At 40.4% G+C, this 20,315-nt stretch overlaps 1 protein-coding gene across 2 annotated transcripts in view; it reads left to right on the top strand.

Moving 5' to 3' along the window:
• Positions 1-20,315, top strand: part of LOC121280339 (contactin-4-like) — a 1,234,817-nt gene that overhangs the window by 968,710 nt on the left and 245,792 nt on the right. For both annotated transcript variants that reach the window (XM_041192228.1, XM_041192226.1), the window contains exon 13: positions 11,064-11,222. In XM_041192228.1, the coding sequence (XP_041048162.1) occupies positions 11,064-11,222 (159 nt within the window). The remainder of the gene's footprint in view (positions 1-11,063; positions 11,223-20,315) is intronic.

Below are 20,315 nucleotides of genomic sequence, written 5' to 3'. Positions count from 1 at the left end.
GTGTTGTATGTTGTCAACAGCAAAGATTTCTCATCAAGCTACACATTCCAGCAGCCATTTCTGGGATCAAGCCTGCTGAAAATCTTTGCACCTGCCAGTCCTGGTGTGATCTCTTCCAGTTTTGTAGTAAGATAGCAATTCCCCCTCATGGCTTTGGGATCCCCCTTTGGGATCCAGGCAAATTAGGAGCCATCCATTTGGCTTCGCTTTCACAACAATGGAATTTACCCAATTTGTAGGCTCTGTAACTGTGACAATTAATTTCTAACATCACTTGGAACTCTCTTTCAAACTTTTCTTTTGGCTCTTTTAGTTCTTTACATCGGGGAAGAATAATTGGTTGCATCTCTGGATCTATGGTGGTGTGATGCTCAAAATCTTCAAAGCATCCAGTCGTCTCATCAAAACACTGGATGTATTTCTTTCTTGCTTCTGATTGGAGGCCACTTTTCAATGAGTGCAGTTCCCTTCAACCCTCAGTGATGCTTCCTTTATCTCATGGCTTACCAAAATCAGCTGTAGTTCTTCACAACTACCCAAACCCAGGATAGCAGAACCATCTGTTTCAGTGATTTTCAAATTAGTATGATATTGATAATACTAACATTATAATAATATTTAATTCATTAATATTATAAGTTAATATTAATATTGATTTATTAAAGGATATGGGAAGCAGGCGGGAAAATGGAGCTGAAGCCATGATGACCATGATCGTATTGAATAGCGAGCAGGCCCAACAGGCCACATGATGTACTCCTGCTTCTATTTCTTGTGTTCTTGTGATATAAAGCGAAAATATCAACACTAACATGAAATATTTCTCAGTTTTCATATACTCCCAAGTAAAAGAAAAATGGATGATTTTTTAAAAATTGCTCCACATTTAAGGTTCTAATCAATACAGCAATGAATGAATTGTTTATAACTTGGCACAACTGGCGTGGAATAGACTTGTTAAGTTTTAAGTTTTCCAAATGATGTAAGTTGCTAATGTCAAGTAGTGCTGACATCTGTTATCTGCAAATATCCTTAATATTATATAATGTTGCTTTCAAGATAGTTTCTGCACGCAATCGTTTGGTGAGAGAATAAGGGAAAAATACTACATATTAAATCAAACTGACAGATAGGGAACTGAAAGGATATATCAAGTTATTGCCATTACTCTCTGCCAATACACTTTGAGCCACGATGAAGAATCTCTTTCAATGTCACTGAAGGGATGCATGGGCACATAATGAAAATACCCACATTTACTTGAGATGTAACAATTTCTTGTAGACATTTTTTTCATCTCCACGTTGGAGAAAGGAAGATGCACAGGCAGATGGGCAGTGTTATTTGCATTGCTTTTATATACAGGCTTGAGGCAAAACTAAATCAAAACAGTTAATGCTGAACAACAAAAATGCATGCAAAGAAATCCTTTACATTTATATAACTCCTTTATTAGCTTCATTGTCTAATTTAGTGTGCCAAATAATAAGCCAAACAGATCCTTAGAAGTATCTGCAGTGCAGTCATTATAAGAACATAAGTAACTCTGTAATAATAATAGATCTGTGTAGTAATTCTATATAATTTCTACAATTTTTATACATTTTATTACATTTAGGTAGTTAAGAGACATGTTTACCGAATAAGCCTCAAATCAGAAACAGCAGGCATGCTCCCTTTTAATTTATTGGACAGAAAGAGACGCACGCCCATGGTTTCCTAATATGCTCTCCCAGTAGAAGTGCATATTCAGAAAATCAACCCTATAAAGTATTGCTCAATACAAAGCACCTGATTTATAATTACAAAAATGAGTGCACCGTTCAAGATTGTTTAACAAGCATCAAGTATGATAATAGCACAGAACTAGTGTTTGTAGGTAAAGCGATCAGCCACAAATAAACATTAACAGTGATAAGGATTAGATTAAGGACTACAAAATAAAGTAACACTTACTGGAGAAGTCTTGCTATCAATGAGCAAAATGTCTAATTTTCCTTGTCATAGTGTAAAGCAGTAAGATAGCTCAAGCTAGTGCCATATAATGTGAGTGTTGATTGAATTTTGACTGATATGGAATTTTGTTCCATCTGAAATTTCTTATAATTGAATGATAGATGATTAATGACCAGAGTGCCTGACACACAGCTAATGCCTGCTTTTTAACACAGTGAGCGCAGGCTGAGAGTTACCCCTGAAAAATGTTGTTGACTATTTGTGTTATATTAAGGGCCAAAAGTGAAAGGGAAAGCTTTACCTGCACCTCCAGGTCTATTATGAGTTGTTACAGAATTCTATTTGACAAAAAGAACATTGGCTGTAATTTTTAAGGTGATATTAGTTGTTATTTTAATAATACAACTTTTGATGGAAGACATAAATTAATTACTTGTGCTTGTGCCACTGAAATAATTGTACAAAATTAGGAATTATCTTCTTACATGCTGTATTTGCTTGTTTATTATTTACATTACTTGGTACCACAGTTCCAAAATGCTACCAACTTCAACTGTATTGAAATAATACAATGATGTCCACACTTTCTCTTAGCATTTTGTAAGTACAAGTACGTTTTGGTAAGCAATTAAAAAAATACTTGCTTTAGCTCTCCAGCATTCTCTATTTTCAGAATTGGAGGTGTCATGTTCTTGAATGAAGTAAATCATACAAGTCTGCTGGAGACAACAAGGAGAAAAATATTCTTGTAAAATTTGTTAGTTCCAAGAGCTTTCTCTTTCAAAAGTAACTGAAATTGAACCCAAGCGGCCATAATGGAAGCTGAAGATTTGACAGTATGACTGTAGTATAACTATAGTTACAAAATAAAGTAAGACTTATCACAAGGATTAAATTGTGTTTCATTTTCTATTCCTATGATTGTGACTGTCTGATTCTGATTAGGTCTGTAATTAAAGCTAGCAACAGGAGGTCTGATATCAACACAGACAAATTTTTCTGCAAAGTACCCAGATGTTTGGGAATGAATTGCATTGATTCTAGCATTCTAAATCTGCAATCTTGCTCTTGCTGCATATCTGGTCATGCAACCAGAAAGACTAATGAGAATCTGGGAAGTTGCTCCTGTTTTTGAAAGACTCGTGTGGATGGGACTGCTGTTAATCGTTTGACTATGGCGGCAGAATCCTTCCTGCTCCTGAATACTTTTCCATAGAAATGTGAGGTTCAGTATCACTGAGAATGTGGGACCATAGGGCGGAATTCTTTTGGAGTTGGGACCATATGCAAGTCCTGGGTCCGCACCGGTGCACGACGGGAGCACACGGGCAATTTTCCCAGAGGCAACGTTTTAATGGCTGCTGCCAGGCCCGCAGTGCAGTGAAAGATAGCGAGTGGGCTCTCCATGTTGCTGAAGGCCAGCAGTCCTGGAGCCTCATACAACAGTGCCAGCAGGAAAGGTAGTCACAGTTGTGGGAGGCTGGAGAACATGAGGGCATCTCAACATGGAGACACACTCTAGGGTGTGGTTTAAGTATTTGAGGGTGATAGGTGCACTGACCAGAGGGGAAACCCTCCAGCAGCAGCAGTGTTGGGGCCGTCGGAGTGCCATTTACTGCCGGCCACCCAGTGCCACCCCCAGGAATTAAGCTGCCGGGAGGTTGTGTCCATGCAACTGATGTGGGGGGAGGGGGAGGTTTTTCATCACTGGCAAAACATCAGGAAATTACTGTTACTTGGGCCGTTAGTTATTCAAATTAATTTCCCACCTCATCCAGTGGCCAGCAGTTCTGCCACTCAGCCACCCGCAGCAGCCAACTGCATCCAGTGGAGCTCCCTGACATTTTACCAGTCCTCCCAGCACCTCCCAGCCCACTGCCCCGGGCCAGTAAATTCCCAGCCATAATATCTACTTTGGCCTAAAATAAGAAGACTAGTGAATAAACAGAACACTTATGCATCTAAAATTGTCAGAAAATTTGTTTATAAATATAAAGTTAGTGCTACATTTTATAAGTTACTATAATATGTTTGAACTTGTGGTTTAGCATGTAGTGTTTATATCTCCGTGTGCACTGAGCTGTCATTGTTAAAGTCTCCCATTTTGATTGTTATATATGAATTGGGTGTAGAATGAAAAATTTGGATTCAGTTGTATGATCTCAATCTGAGTGGGCTAGCCAGCTAAGAATAGAACTATACTGCAATTGTACAAACAGTGCATTGAGCTCGAAAGGCACAAATTTACACATCTATTGCCTATTGCCTTTATTTGTTTTTTTTTTTAGTGCTATATGTTTAGAGTAAGTCAACCAAGGTAAGATGTGGCTACACATAGATGTTAGAGAAATCAACCATGAAATCCATAGTTTAGTGTTATTTCATACATGCAACTGAACTGACTTTTTTGTCACGCTTCATTTCAAAGGAAAGTTAGTTATTTTTCACATTGCTCTCTTCACGTGAAAAGCACCTAATGGGATCTTGGTGATAATGTTAAATGATGTGATATTGTTGTTTCTAAAAGCACTCGAGGGGTTATACATGCCTGAACATGATTGTAAAGTAAGTCACTGTTGAAGCTATCATGAGTGTTAAGCCTTTGTGGCGTTGTCTTCTGGTGCAAGAATATCAGTGGATTTTCTTCTTCACTTCAGTCTGATTTTGTAATGCATTATTTGCCTTTTACAGTGTTCTGATCTCCTCTTGAAGAACCAGGGGAGGCTTGGGTGTAGTGGTATTGTCACTAGACTGGTAAACCAGAGACCCAGGGTGATGTTCAGTGACACTCTACCAACAAATGGTGGAATTTGAATTCAATAAAAATCTGGAATTAAAAGTCCAGTGATGACCATGGACCATGTTGATTGTCGTAAAAACCCATCAGGTTCACTAATGTCCTTTAGGGAAGGAAATCTGCCGTCCTTACCTGGCCTGGCCTACATGTGACTCCAGATCCACAGCAATGTGGTTTACTCTTAAATGCCCTCTGAAGTGGCCTAGCAAGCCACTTAGTTGTATCAAACCACTAAAAAGTCAATAAAAAGGAATGAAACTAGACGGACGACCCAGCGTTGACCTATGCACCAGAAATGACAACAGCAAACCCAGCCCTGTCAACCCTGCAAAGTCCTCCTTTTTAACACCTGGGGGCTTCTGTCAAAATTAGGGGAGCCATCTCACAGACTAGTCAAACAACAGCCTGACATAGCCATACTCATGGAATCGTATCTTACAGACATCACCATTGCCATCCCTGGGTATGTCCTGTCCCACCGGCCGGACAGACCCAGCTGAAGTGGTGGCACAGTGGTATACAGTTGGGAGGGAGTTGCCCTGGGAGTCCTCAACATCAACTCTGGCATCTATGAATTTTCATGGCATCAGGTCAAACATGGGCAAGGAAACCCCTTGCTGATTATCACATACTGCCCTTCCTCAGCTGCTGAATCAATACTCCTCCAAGTTGAACACCACTTGGAGGAGGCACTAAGGGTGGCAAGGGTGCTGAATGTACTCTGGATGGGGGACTTCAATGCTCATCACCAAGAGGGGATCAGTAGTACCACTACTGACCAAGCTAGCCGAATCCTAAAGGACATAGCAACTAGACCGGGCCTGCTGCAAGTGGTGAGGGAACCAACAAGAGGGAAAAACATACTTTACCTCATCTTCACCAACCTGCCTGCTGCAGATACATCTGTCCATGACAATATCAGTAAGAATGACCATTGCACAGTCCTTGTGGAGACAAAGTCTCCTCTTCACATTGAGGATACCCTCCATCGTGTTGGGTAGCACTACTACCACCATGCTAAATGGGATAAATTTCAAACAGATCTAGCAACTCAAGGCTGGATTTCCATGAGGGGCTGTGGGCCATCAGCAGCAGAATGGTACTTGAACACAATCTGTAACCTCATGGCCTGGTATATCCCCCACTCTAACATTACCATCTAGCCAGGGGATCGATCCTGGTTCAGTGAAGAGTGCAGGAGGGCATGCCAGGAGCAGCACCAGGCATACCTAAAAATGAGGCATCAACCTGGTAAAGCTACAACACAGGACTACTTGCATGCCAAACAGCATAGGCAGCAACCGATAGACAGAGCTAAGCGATTCCACAACCAATGGATCAGATCTAAACTCTGCAGTCCTGCCACATCCCGTTGTGAATGGTGGTTGACAATTAAACAACTCATAGGAGGAGGAGGCTCCACAAATATCCCCATCCTCAATGATGGAGGAAGCCAGCATCTCAGTGCAAAAGATAAGGGTGAAGCATTCGCAACAGCCTTCAGCAAGATGTACTGAGTGGATGATCCATCTTGGCCTCCTCCAGAAGTCCCCAGCATCACAAATGCCAGTCTTCATCCAACTCAATTCACTCCCCATGATATAAAGAAACGGCTGAAAGCACTTGATACTGCAAAGGCTGTGAGCCCTGACAATATTCTAGCAATATTACTGAAGACTTGTGTTTCAGAACCTGCTGTGCCCCTAGCCACGCTGTTACAGTACAGCTACAAAGCTGACACCTACCCGGCCATGTGGAAAATTGCCCAGGTATGTCCAGTACACTAAAGGCAGGACAAATCCAACCCGGCCAATTAATTAATGTGCTGAAGAAGAGTCATCTGGACTCGAAACGTTAACTCTTTCTTTCCACAGATGCTGTCAGACCTGCTGAGTTTTTCCAGCAATTTTTGTTTTTGTTTCAGATTTCCAGCATCTGCAGTATTTTGCTTTTACCAGCCAATTACTGCCCCTTCAGTCTACTCTCGATCATCAGTAAAGTGATGGAAGGAGTCGTCAACAGTGCTATCAAGCGGCACTTACTTAGCAATAACTTGCTCAAATGCTCAGTTTGGGTTCCACCAGGGTCACTCAGCTTCAGACCTTATTGCAACCGTGGTTCAAACATAGACAAAGGAGCTGAACTCCAGAGGTGAGGTGAGAGTGACTGCCCTTTACATCAAGGCAGCATTTGACCAAGTGTGGCATCAAAGAGACCTAGCAAAACTGGAGTCAATGGGAATCAGGGGAAAACTTGCTGCTGAGTGGAGTCATACCTACAACAAAGGAAGATGATTGTGGTTGTTGAAGGTCAGTCATCTCAGTTCCAGGAGATCACTGCAAGAGTTATTCTGGTAAATTCCTAGACCCAACCATCTTTAGCTGCTTCATCAGTGACCTTCCTTCCATCATAAGGTCAGAAGCTGGGATGTTTGATGATGACTGCACTATGTTCAGCACCATTTGCGACTCCTGCTAGGAATCCTGCAGTTAGTAAGCCACCTCCTGACTCCCCATAGCCTGACCACCAACTACAAGGCACAAGTCAGGAGTACTCTCTACTTGCCTGGATGAGTGCAGCTCCGACAACACTCAAGAAGCATGACACCATCCAGGACAAAGCAGCCTGCTTGATTAGCACCACTTCCACAAACATTCACTTCCTCCACTACCGACAAACATTGGCAGCAGTGCATACCATGTACATGATGCACTGCATGAACTCAATAAGGCTCCTTAGACAGCACCTTCCAAGACCACGACCTCTACCATCTAAAAGGACAAGGACAGCAGATAAATGTGAACACCACCATCTAGAAGTTGCCCTCCAAGTCACTCACCATCCTGACTTGGAAAAATATCACCGTACCTTCACTGTCACTGGGACAAAATCCTGGAGCACCCTCCCTAACAGCACTGTGGGTATACCTACACCTCAGAGACTGCAGCAGTTCAAGAAAGCAACTCATCACTATCTTCTTAAGGGCATTTAAGGATGGGCAATAAATACCGACCTAACTAGTGCTGTCCACATCCTGTACATGAATTGATTAAAAATTCCATACCTATAACAACCAACACATCATAGAGCACTAATGGAGGCCATTCAGCCCATTAACATTGTGCCTGTTCTTTGAAAAAAATCCAATTAGTCCCATGCGCCTGCTCTTCTCCCATAGCCCAGCAGTTTTCTTTTTTCTTTTCAAGCACTTATTCAGTTCTCTTTTGAATGCTACTATTGAATCCTTTCAGGCAGTGCATTCTAGATCATAACAACTTGCCGTGTATTTTCTTTATCCTTGTGTCACCATTGGTTATTTTGGCAATTGTGTTAAAACTGTACCTTCTGGTTACCAAGCCTTCTGCCATAGGAAAGTTTCCTATTTGAGTATTGCTGGAAAAAAATTATCAAAGTTTTTCATTTTACATTCAGCAAAAGAATACCAATGTCACAGGAAGCAACAAGTTTATACTGAATGAGAAGAGAATGCTGATTGTTTCGCAAATGAACTCTGATTCATAGAGGCATTGCCATGGAGAATGCACCAGTTAGTGGTGACTGACAGTTAACTGCCAAGTATTGTTTGACATTTAAACCAGGCAGCTGGACTCTGATTGGTCAAGGCATTGCCCAGAGGAATGAACCAGCGAATGGCTATCACTTATTTTGTTTAGCTGAAACAGGTGCAATGTGCGTACATGCTCTTTCTGTCTGCAAAGAACATGGACCTATATATTAATATTTGCAGCTTCTTATTTATTCTATCAAAATCCCTCATGATTTTGAATACCTCGCTCAGATCTCAAAGGAGAACATTTCCGCTTCTCTAATCTCTGCATCTAACTGGTCTTTCATCCCTGGTACCATTCTGATAACCTCATCTGCGTCCTCTCTGAGCCTCAATTTCCTTCCAGAAGTGTGGTGCCCAAAATAGAACAAGCTATCCCAACATTGGACACAGCCAGTTATTTATAAAGGTTTAGCTTAATCTCCTTGCTTTTGCACCCTATGCTTCTACAGACAAAGCCAAGGATCCAGTCTGCCTTTTTAACAGCCTTCTCAACTTGACCTGCCAGCTTCAATATAATCTCTGCCCCTCGACACCCAGATAGCTCTGTTCCTGCACCCCCATTAAAATTGTACCATTTAGTTCATTTTTCCTCTCCTTATCCTTCCTACCCAAATGGATCACTTCACAGTTATTTGCATTAAATTTGATCTGCCATGTGCCTGCACTTTCTCCTGATGTCTGTTATGAGATCCTCCTCACTGTTTACTACTGAAAACTTTGAAATTTTGCCCTGTATACCCAAGGTTCAGGGCATTCATTTATATCAAAAAGACCAGTGGTCCTAACACCAATCTCTGGAACACACCACTGCATAATTCCCATCAGTATGAGAGACAACCATTCACCACACTCTCTGCTTTCTATTGCTTAGTTGATTTCATATCCAGACTGCCATTGCCACTTGAATCCCATGAGCTTCGATTTTGATAACACAAGTGGATATAAATTATCATGTCTGTGAATAAAAATAGGACATTTGCAAGGCCAAATCTTCAAGTAAATGTGTATTGATTGCAAAGAGATTTTATGCCACACAGCATGCGCACCAAGTCTCTTCTCTTGAATCATAATGCAACAGCACTTATCCTTGTCAAAGTGAGGGATTAGTTGAATGGATGACATTCAATTTAACCCCATTTATGATATATTTCTAATCAAATCAACCCACTCATTCTGAATCATGTGCAAGTTGTTCTATGAAATGCAAATTCTTTCCCAAGATGTCATCTAATTTACATTAACAAGACATCAATCCTTTTACTTTTATAATACCTTAATAAGTAGATTGAATTAAAATACATTTGAGTTTCTTGTGCATTTGATAAATCATTAGGTAGGACTGCTGTGGGAGTTCTCTCGATATCCCACCATAACTGCAACAGCAGATCAGCAGGAGCCAAAGATAAATAGAATAAATGTTTATGCCATTTCAATAAGGTTTAACATCAATTTTCCACTGAAGTAATGGTAAGAGATCAAAAAGAGCAATGTGCCCCATAACTTATTAATATTTACCGCTGTTTTTCCCAGTGTATTGCAAACCTTTAACATTGCTGTAAATATACCCAAATATAGAAATCATCTAAATAGACTGGGGTTCAAATGAGAAAAGAGGTAAAATTATACAAAGCCAAAATGTAAATATGGCTGAGAATTGCTCAGTTGGTTAGTTATGTGTTGAGATCATAGTTTAGTAGAAATATTTATGGCATATATAAGTGTAATTAATACATATAATTTCACTAAGCCAAAATAGCTTTCAGCATCACATACTGAACCTGGACCCATCTGCGTACTATTACTTTCTATTGTTATAATCTGTTTACACTGTTGAAACTATTTTTTACAAGAACTAAATTCCATCCTTTAGTTTATATAAGTAATGTAAACAGAATAGCTCATCTGTTTCGAGGGGGTGGAATTGATGGAAAACATGGGACAGGAAAAGCCAACGGGTCTTGTGCATGCCTATTTTTGCAGCGATGATTAAATTTCTAACTACTTTATTTACCCTCCAATTCTTCTAATTAAATATAATTCCTGGAAAGGCATGTGCTTCTAACAAGATGGGGTAGAAAATCAAACCAATTTAGATATTTCCCTCTCCCACCCAGTGGTATAATTAATGTGCATTGAATTCTGCTGCATCTCCCTTTTGGCAGGATTATTCTTAGTGTCAAATTTCTCAATCACGCTCAACTGCCTCCACAGTGCGATGTCATTCATATAAAGTCCGTGTTTAGCCTTTAACAGATTTTGCCTATATGATGTCCACAAGATGAAACATTTCCTCTCCTACATTTTTTTGAATCCTCTGTGTTTAATGGCATGCACTGTTATATGAACAAGGAGGTTTAGATGTTTTCAACATGAATATAACCAACTTAAATCCTGGCCAAAGTAAATTTTAAGTGAAACATCTGATTTTTATTATTTTGCATATTGTTGTGCAAGAAATGATGTTTTTAAAGACTGCAATAAGATCAAAAGGCAGCTCACCCCACATCTGCTTAGATTTATCCAACATTGTTCCTTATGACTTAAGTTTTTTCTCTTTTGTCTGGGAAAAAAAAGCATAGCAGCTGTTTCTTATCCAAATCTTCAGTCTCCTGCAGTCTGCTGTTAGCAAAGAGGTGGTTTTCACTCCTGTTTTACCTAATGTCCTTTGCTTTAAACAGCTGGTGCCCTGTTATCCATCATATGGCATCCTCTCACGTGTTTTTTTGTCTTGTATTTCAGTTCCACCAGGTCCACCAGGGGGTGTGATAGTGGAGGAGATCACAGATACCACAGCACAACTCTCTTGGAGCCCTGGCATTGATAATCACAGCCCAATTTCCATGTACACTGTGCAGGCACGAACTCCCTTTTCAGTGGGTTGGCAGGCTCTTAAAACAGGTAAATCTGAGCAGTATTCAGAAATGGCATAACGAGAACAAATCTGCATTATGGATGTATTTTACCAATGGAGTTGGATTTTTTATTTTCAAATTTGCTATTTGATAGAATTTGGGCTTACTATAAGGTACATTTGTTAATTACCTTATTTTGTGGATCAGAAACCATTTTTCAGGCATTTATATTAACTTAACCTGCAAAAACATCCAATTGCTTGAACATTTATCTTGCATATCAAGTGGTAGATTATCTTGCATGCACTTCACTTTTCAAAAAAGCCAAATGATCTGTGTGTTCATTTTAAGGTTATATTCCCAATGCAAATGCTAATGTATACAAATTTAAATGGGTCTGTAATGTTGTATTAGCTCAGGCATTTGAAGATGGCTTGGAATTTATTTTTAAACAAGAGTTCTGAATATATTTTTTTCAGTTTTCAGTATTCTCTCTCATGTAACATCTTTGAAAATGAATTTCTGTCACTTTGGTTTTAATCCTTGACCAATAACAAGGATAAAAGCAGAACCACAGAATATTTTGTTACTTGCACTGATCTCTGAATAAAACCAACATTGGGCATATACTGGTGGAAGGAATATTTAACTTTAAATTTGGTGTAATCCAGTCTTGTTCTGAAATGAAGTAAAGCGATTTGTGCCTCAAAGCATTGCTTTGGAACAGTAATGCTGTGTCTTATACTGACTAAGACTAACATGTAGACTCACAGCAGGCAGCCATTATCTGAGCTAACTTCATTTATAGCTCTCCAACAAAGAAGGCAGCAGAGAGGCCTGTAGAACAAAATACCCAGCTCTTACAATATACTACACTCCCTCCACGCTTGAAAAAAGCTTATACATTAAAATGTAAAATGGCATAACATATTTTCCCAGAATTCAGTATGACTAAAACAACAACAACAATACCTGAAATTTAATAGGTTGGGTTGCTTATTTGTTTCTATTATAATCACAACCAAAACATACATAAACGATACTGCCTGAGTAATTTACATGTAAAAAAAATGTTTTTCCTTGGCATCAGCATTTGTTGAACAAAAATATCATAATTTGACAAGAAGCAATTAATTTGTTTCTTTCTTCCTACGTACTTTCAATTAATCAATCTGGCTTCTTTCTTTTACTGCCTGTGTATCTCCTGCCATTTCCATTAGCTTGACTCTGCTCTCTCAGCATCTTTCCTGTGTCAAATCTGAACGTTGACTTTGCTTATCAACTCCACTTAATGGTTGCAAATGTGATATTGATTTGCCTTAAACAAAGACCCTGAGTCACTTTGCTCTTCCAATGGATTCTGTGATAACAGCAAACTTTCAGTTCCTTTTTGACTTTCACTTTGGGCTGTAGGATTCTAGGAGGTTTCTCCTGTTCTCCCTTTGTCTAATTTCCTCTTTCAAGCAAATAATCAACATGACACTGGAGTCTCTCTCCAATTTTCACTGGATTTGTGAAAGCACCTAGTGTCTTTATAAGAACTCTAATTACGTAGTTCTCCGAATCATCTTGACGGTTTTCCACCATGATCTTCTGAACAACACTGAACTCTCCAAATCTCTTACATGCCTCATGCATCATAACTCATCTTCACCTTGTCTTGCTTTTCTCTTGCTTTGTTATTGAAGTCAGGCTTAAGCAAATGAAACCTTGTCCTAGGAGTGTGTTTAAATGCTAACAGGTAAGGTGAGTAACTTGTTGTAGACTGTGGAGTTATTCTGTAAAATAACACTGTGTCGAACAGATACACAGAAATTACTACATAGCTTGGCACCTAACAAATACTTCTGCAAAGACTTCTTCACAATCTGTACACTTCTTTCTGCAGCACCATTCAATGCAGAATGATGTGGTGGTATTGAGTGTGTTTGACTCCATTCTTACTCAGAAATATTTCAAACTCTTCTGTTCTAACCTGTGGACCATTATCTGTCACCAACACCCCCAGAAACCAATAAGATGCAAACCAACTTATCAAAGCCACAGTGGTTTTGGCTCTTGTGGCATTGGGCACAGACTCAACATTTATCCACTTGCTATATATTGTAAGGTGGCTGAGTTGTACTGTTAATGATAGTGGTGATTTGCAGATAGTTCTTGGGCGGAAGCATTAAGTTTATTCACAATATACTCAGCAGCAACTACATGTGTGCTTTCAACTCCAACTTTATCTCTACACTGACTGCTGAGGTAACCTGCGCTAATCTCCTATTGGTTACTACAGATCATGTGATCTTCCTTAGCAAGTATTATTCTTGAAGGTACATTACACACTAAATAAAACCATAATTACTACACTATAGCTATGGACCAAAATAAGGTACACTTCCCTTCCACTTCAAAGAAATCAACATTTACTCATTCCCATGGCTTTCTTGTGTTTGACATGGAATGAAAGGAACATTGGCTTGATCATTCCTCATTCTGAGACACACTTCACAACTTTTCACCAACTCTTCAATATCTCTATCTACCTTTGGATACCAAAATAGTTTCTTAATAGAAACGTAGAAAATAGGAGCAGGAAAATAGGCCCATCGAGCCTGCACCGCCATTCAATATGATCATGGCTGATCCTCTATCCCAACGCCGTACTCCTGCACTCTCTCCATGCCTCTTGATGACTTAAAGTCCATAAATCTATCTCTTTCCTTCTTAAATATATTCAATGACTTGTCATCCACAGCCTTCTGTGGTAGAGAATTCCATAGGTTCAACACCCATCTGAGTGAAGAAGTTTCTCCTCATCTCAGTCCTAAATGGCCTGCCCCATATCATGAGACTGTGACCCCTTGATCTAGACACCCCCCCACCGCCCCCCCACCCTCCACCCCCAGCCAGTGGAAATATTATCTCTGCGTCCAGTCTGTCCATCCCTGTCAGAATTTTATACGTTTCAATGGGATCCCCTCTTACTCTTCTGAACACCAGTGTATACAGGCCTAGTTGGCCCAATGTCTCCTCATACGACAATCCTGCCATTCCAGGAATCAGCTAATCAGCTTGGTGAGCCTTCACTGCGTTGCGCTCCCTCTATGGCAAGTATATATTTTCTTAGGTAAGGAGACCAAAACTGCACACAATACTCCAGGTGTGGTCTCACCAAGGCCCAGTACAGCTTCAGTAAGACATCCTTGCTCCTGCACTCAAGTCCTCTTACAATGAAGGCCAACATACCATTTGCCTTCCTAACTGCTTGCTGCACCTGCATGCCTGTTTTCAGTGGTTGGTGTACAAGGACACCCAGGCTCCTTTATACATCAACATTTCCCAGTCTATCACCATTTAAGTAATACACTGCCATTCTGTTTTTCCTACCAAAGTGGGTAACTTCCCATTTATCCATGTTATATTGCATCTGTCATTCACTCAACCTGTCTAAATCACCTTGAAACCTCTTAACACCCTCTTCATTACTCACATTCCCACCATGTTTTGTGTCATCAGCAAATGTGGAAATATTACATTTGATTTCCTCACCCAAATCATTGATATATATTGTGAATAGCTGCTCCCTGCATACCCCACTAGTCACCGCATGCCACTTTGAAAAAGACTTGTTTATTCCTATTCTCTCTTTCCTGTCTGCTAACCAAATCTCAATCCATGCCAATATATTACCCCCAATCCCATGTTTACACACTAACCTCTTATCAAAAGCTTTCTGAAAATCCAAATGCACCACATCCATTGGTTCTCCCTTATCTATTTTGCTAGTAATGTCCTCAAAAAAACTACAGTAGGTTTGTCAAACATGATTCCCCTTTCATAAATCCATGTTGACTTTGTCTAATCCTGCTGATATTTTCTAAGCATCCTGTTATCACATCCTTTATAATAGACTCTAGCATTTTCCCTACTACCGATGTTAGGCTAACTGATCTGTAATTCGCTGCTTTCTCCCTCCCTCCTTTTTTAAAAAGTGGGGTTATATTTGCCACCCTCCAATCTGCTGGGACTGTTCTAAAATTTACAGAATTTTGGAAAATGACAACCAATGCATCCATTATTTCCATGGTCGCCTCCTTTAGTATCCTGGAATGTAGATTATCGGGCCCTTGGGATTTATCGGTTTCCTGTCCTATTAATTTCTCCAGCACTATTGTTTTAGTAATACTAATTACCTTCAATTCTTCCTTCACATTAGACCTTTGTTTCCCTAGTATTTCTGGGAAGTTATTTATGTCTTCCTCTGTGAAGACAGAACTAAAGTAGTTGTTAAATTGCTCTGCCATTTCCTTGTTCCCTATTATAAACTTTTCCATTTCGGACTGTAAGGGACTTACATCTGTCTTCACTAATCTTTTTATTTTTACGTGCTTATAGAAGCTTTTACAGTCCATTTTTATGTTCCTTGCAAGTTTATTCTCACACTCTACTTTTCCCCTCTTAATCAATCTCTTGGTTTTCCTTTGCTGAATTCTAAAATGCTATCAATCCTCAGACTTGCTACTTTTTTCTAGCAAGTTTATATGACTACTCTTTGGATCTAATACCATCCTTAGTTTCTTTTGTTAGCCATGGTTGGGCCATTTTCCTGTTGTGTTTTTGCACCAGAAAGGAATGTATAGCTGTTGCAATGCATACAATCATTCCTTAAATATTAGCCATTGTCTAGCCAACATCATGCCTTTTAATGAAGTTCCCCAATATATCTTAGCCAACTCATGCCTCATACATTTGTTGTTTCTTTTGTCAAGATTTAGGACCCCGGTTTCAAATCAGACTTCACTTTCCATCCTAATGAAGAATTCTGACATTTTATGGTTATTGTTCCCTTAAGGATCCCACACAACAAGATTATTAATCAGCCCCTTCTCATTGCATAATACCAAATCTAGGATAGCCTGTTCCCTGGGTGGTTCCTCAACATACTGATCTAAAAAACCATCTCGTACACACATCAGGAATTCATCCACCAAAATATTATTGCTAATTTGGTTTGCCCAGTCTATTTGTAAATTAAAGTCACCCATGATCACTGTAGTATGCTTGTTACATGAATCTCTAATTTCCTGTTTAATGCCATACCATGCCCTATCGCTACTGTTTGCAGGCCAATAAACAACTCCCACTAATGTTTTCTGCCCCCTTGTTGCTTCTTAGGTCCACCCAGAATGTTGCTACATCTAGATTTTCTGAGCTAATATCCACTCTCACTATTGTGCTTATTTCATCCTTAACTAACAATGCCACACCACCTCCTTTTCCTTTTTGCCTGTCCTTGCTAAATATCGAATACCCTTGGATGTTCGGTTCCCAGCCTTGGTCAACCTGCATCCATGTCCCTGTAATCACAATCATATCCTACCAGTTTACATCTATTCACCCTGTTAATTCATCTACCTTATTGCAAATACTCAGTGCATTCAGATACAGTACCTTTAGACTTGTCTTTAACATTTTTTACCCTTTTTTGGTACTATGGCCCTATTTGCTGCTAGCCCTTGTTTCCTCTGCCTTCCACTTTTGCTTTCTACTTATCTGTCTTTCATTCCTATCTTTGTTTCCCTCTCTTGTGTCTCCCCTCTCAGGCTCCTATCACCCTGCCAATCTAGTTTATAACTGCCCCCTGCAAGGATATAGGACCCGTCCTGCTGGGGTGCAACCCATCAAGCTTATACAGGTTCCACCTTCCCCAGAATTGGCCCAATGCCTCAGGAATCTAAATCCCTTCCTCCTACACCATCTCTCCAACCATACATTCATCGGGTCTATTCTCTTATTCCTGATCTCACTAGCCTGTGACACTGGGAGTAATCCTGAGATTACTACCTTTGAGGTCCTATTTTTAATTTTTTTCTCTAGCTCTCTGTATTCTGCTTTCAGGACCTTATCCCTCTTTTAACCTATGTCATTGGCACCGATATCGACCACGTTTCCTGGTTGTTCATCCTCCCCCTTCAGAACATCCTGCAGCTGCTCAGTGACATCCTTGAGCCTGGCACCAGGGAGGCAACATACCCCCTGGTGTCATGCCTGCAGCTGCAGGAACATCCATCTGTTCCCCTTACAATAGAATCCCCCATCACTAGTGTTCTCCCGCTCTTTCCCACCACCACTCCCCCGCCCACCCCCCCCCCCCCCCCCCCCCCCCCCCCCCCCCCCCCACCCACCCCCACACAATCACCACCCCCCCACCCCCCACCGGTGCAGCTGAGCCACTCGTGGTGCCCCAGACTTGGCTCTTGCTGCATTCCCCTAAGAAACCATCTCCCCGAGCAGTATCCAAAATGGAAAATCTATTGGAGAGGAAGATGGACTCCGGGGACTCCTGCACTACCTGCCTAGTGCTTTTACTCTGTCTAGTGGTCACCCATTCCCTTTCTGCCCATGCACTCTTTACCTGCAGTGTGACCACCTCATTGTACATGCTATGCACAAAGATCTCATCCTTGCAGATGCTCCATAGTGACTCGAGCTGCAGCTCCTGCTCCAAAACATGAATTTTGAATAGCAGCAGCTGAAGACACTTCCTGCACACTTGGTTGCGATGGACACTGGAAGTGTCCCTGACTTCCCACATTGCATAGGAGGAGCATTCCACATGACCGAGCTTCCCTGCCATGACTTACCCTCAAATTACTCCCTTTACTTTTATTGCCTCTAGTTTAGAGAATATTAAAGACAGTAGAAATATTTACCAGGTTCTACTTATCAAGGCCACTGCTCTTCTGATTTAGGAAAGGTAGAAAGAGAAAGGACATCTCCTACCCTCTTCAGTAAACTTCCTCTCTCACTAAACTTCAACTGAAGCACTCTAAAGCAGCCCAAAGCAGCACTCCAGTGCTGACCTGCTGCTTTCATGTGGACTATTTCTATGTGCTCTAGAAGTCCCTCTAACAATCTGTCTCCAAACCTTGGCAGAATAATGACTCTTAAACCACACAGGAGACAGTCTTGATTTACACAGTTCATTTCTATATGTGAAATACTCCTGCAATTTCTCATCATCACACTCTTTAGGCCAGCCATTCATAACATAATTGTGCACTTTACTAAGCACCACTTCCTTGTGAGTTTCTTCACTAATTTCTCTGCCAGGCACTGGCAAGTTATTTGTGTATGTGAAGTAATTCACAGGTAACTCAATGGCTAGAATCAGTCTTCACGGGAAATCTCAAAAGGACATGCACATTAGCATAATCTGCTGATTTACGGTATTTAATTTCCTACTGATGGGCCATCAAAATCAATGCCCATCTCTGAAGCTGTGCTGTCACTCAGGATGGTACTCCATTCTTTGAACCAAATATGTTCATAAGGGCTTGGTGGTCAATTAACAAAGTGTACTTCCTACCATACAAGTTTTTGCGGAACTTAATATCACCATATTGGGTTGCTAAATCCTCTTTCTCAACTTGTGAATAATTTTGTTTTAACTTAGTTAAAGCATCTGAAGCATATGTTCCAGACTTCTCTACACCATCTTCCATATGTGAGATAAGGCCATACACCTTAAAGGCTGTGATGAGGCATTGCACATGGGGAAAAAAAATCCTGGAATCATAGTGGATCATAACAGCATTACTAGTCGGTATTTTCTTCACTTCAAATGCTTCCTGACACTCAATAGACTGCCCCCAACCTACTGCATCTTTGGGCGATTGATACAGTAGAGCAAATGTATCAGCTACATTGGGGATGCACATAAAACATTCATAGGGATTGTTGTGTATTATTCTATGTTCTTCTTTGTTCTCTGGTCTCTTTGTTTTCAAAATCCCCTCAAACTCTCCTGCATTGAGTGGATACCTTCATCTGTTTGGTGATCCAGTTATGTTACATGTGACACCATGAAGTAGCACATGTATTTTAGCTTTGATGTCATATTCTTGAAGTTGATCTAGGACTTTGTTCTACCTTACAATGTGCTCTTTCTCTGTCTTACTGCTAATTTATCCAAGAAGCAGCATACTCCTTTCATCCCACTTAGTATCTGATCCATGACTCTGTGGAACACTGCAGGAGCAGTAGACATCTCAATTGATGGTCTTTTGTACTGGTACAACCCTTTGTGTGTGTGAATGGTCAGCAGTTCTTTGCTCTTGCCAGTTAATCCTCATTCCAAATATGCATTCGATAAATCTATCTTACTGAATGCTTATCCATTGGTTAAATTAGAAAACAATTTTCACTGATAGGCAGTGAGTAAGTATCATTTTCAATCATCTTATTTACCGTCTCTTTACAATCTCCACAAATCCGTACAGACTTTTCTGCTTTTTGAACTACTCCACGAGTGCAGCCCGTTTGCTTCTCTCACTTTCTTAATTGATCTCCTGTTCTTTCAAATACACAAGAACATAAGAATTATGAGCAGGAGTAAGCCATTTGGCCCCTTGAACTTGCTCCATAAGATGATGGTTGATCTGATTGTGGTCTCAACTCGACTTTCCTGTCTGCCCACCATAACCCTTGACTTCCTTGACAATCAAAAATCTAACTCAGCCTTGAATATATTCAATGACACAGCCTCCATTACACTCTGAGGTAGAGAATTCCAAACACGAATAACCCTCTTGGATATGAGGAGAAATTTCTTCTCCATTTTAAATGGGAGACCCCTTATTTTTAAATGGTGTCCCCTAGTTCTAGATTCCCCACATGGGAAACGTCCCCTCAGCATCTACCTTGTCAAGTCCCCTCAGGGCATTATGTGTTTCAATAAGATCACCTCTCATTCTTCTAAACTCCTATGGGCTTGGTCCCAACCTGCTCAAACTTTCCTCAGCAGTTAATGCCTTCTATTCAGCTTTTTACTTAGTGTTTCTAACTGTGCATGAGGTACTGGTCTAGCCTTGCTTAAATGTCAGCTCTACCTTGTCCTTTATATTGACTTCAGCATTGTTATGCCTAGTTCTATCATTTGGACCCCCTTGCTCAAAGACCACTGTGCTCTCTTAGCACTTTCTCAATGTCAGATGTGTTCTTACTGATACCTATACTGTAAATAACTTGGTCCAAATTAACTATATTTTCTTAAGCCAATTCCTCCCCATCAGGGAGACTTTGTTCCCTCCTTTTACTACCAATGGCGAATAATAGTACATATCAGCATATGCAACCAGAACACTAA

This window comes from Carcharodon carcharias, chromosome 7, assembly GCF_017639515.1.
Source record: "Carcharodon carcharias isolate sCarCar2 chromosome 7, sCarCar2.pri, whole genome shotgun sequence".
In the NCBI taxonomy this organism is placed as follows: Eukaryota; Metazoa; Chordata; class Chondrichthyes; order Lamniformes; family Lamnidae; genus Carcharodon; species Carcharodon carcharias.
This window is presented reverse-complemented; position numbering and strand designations above follow the sequence as displayed.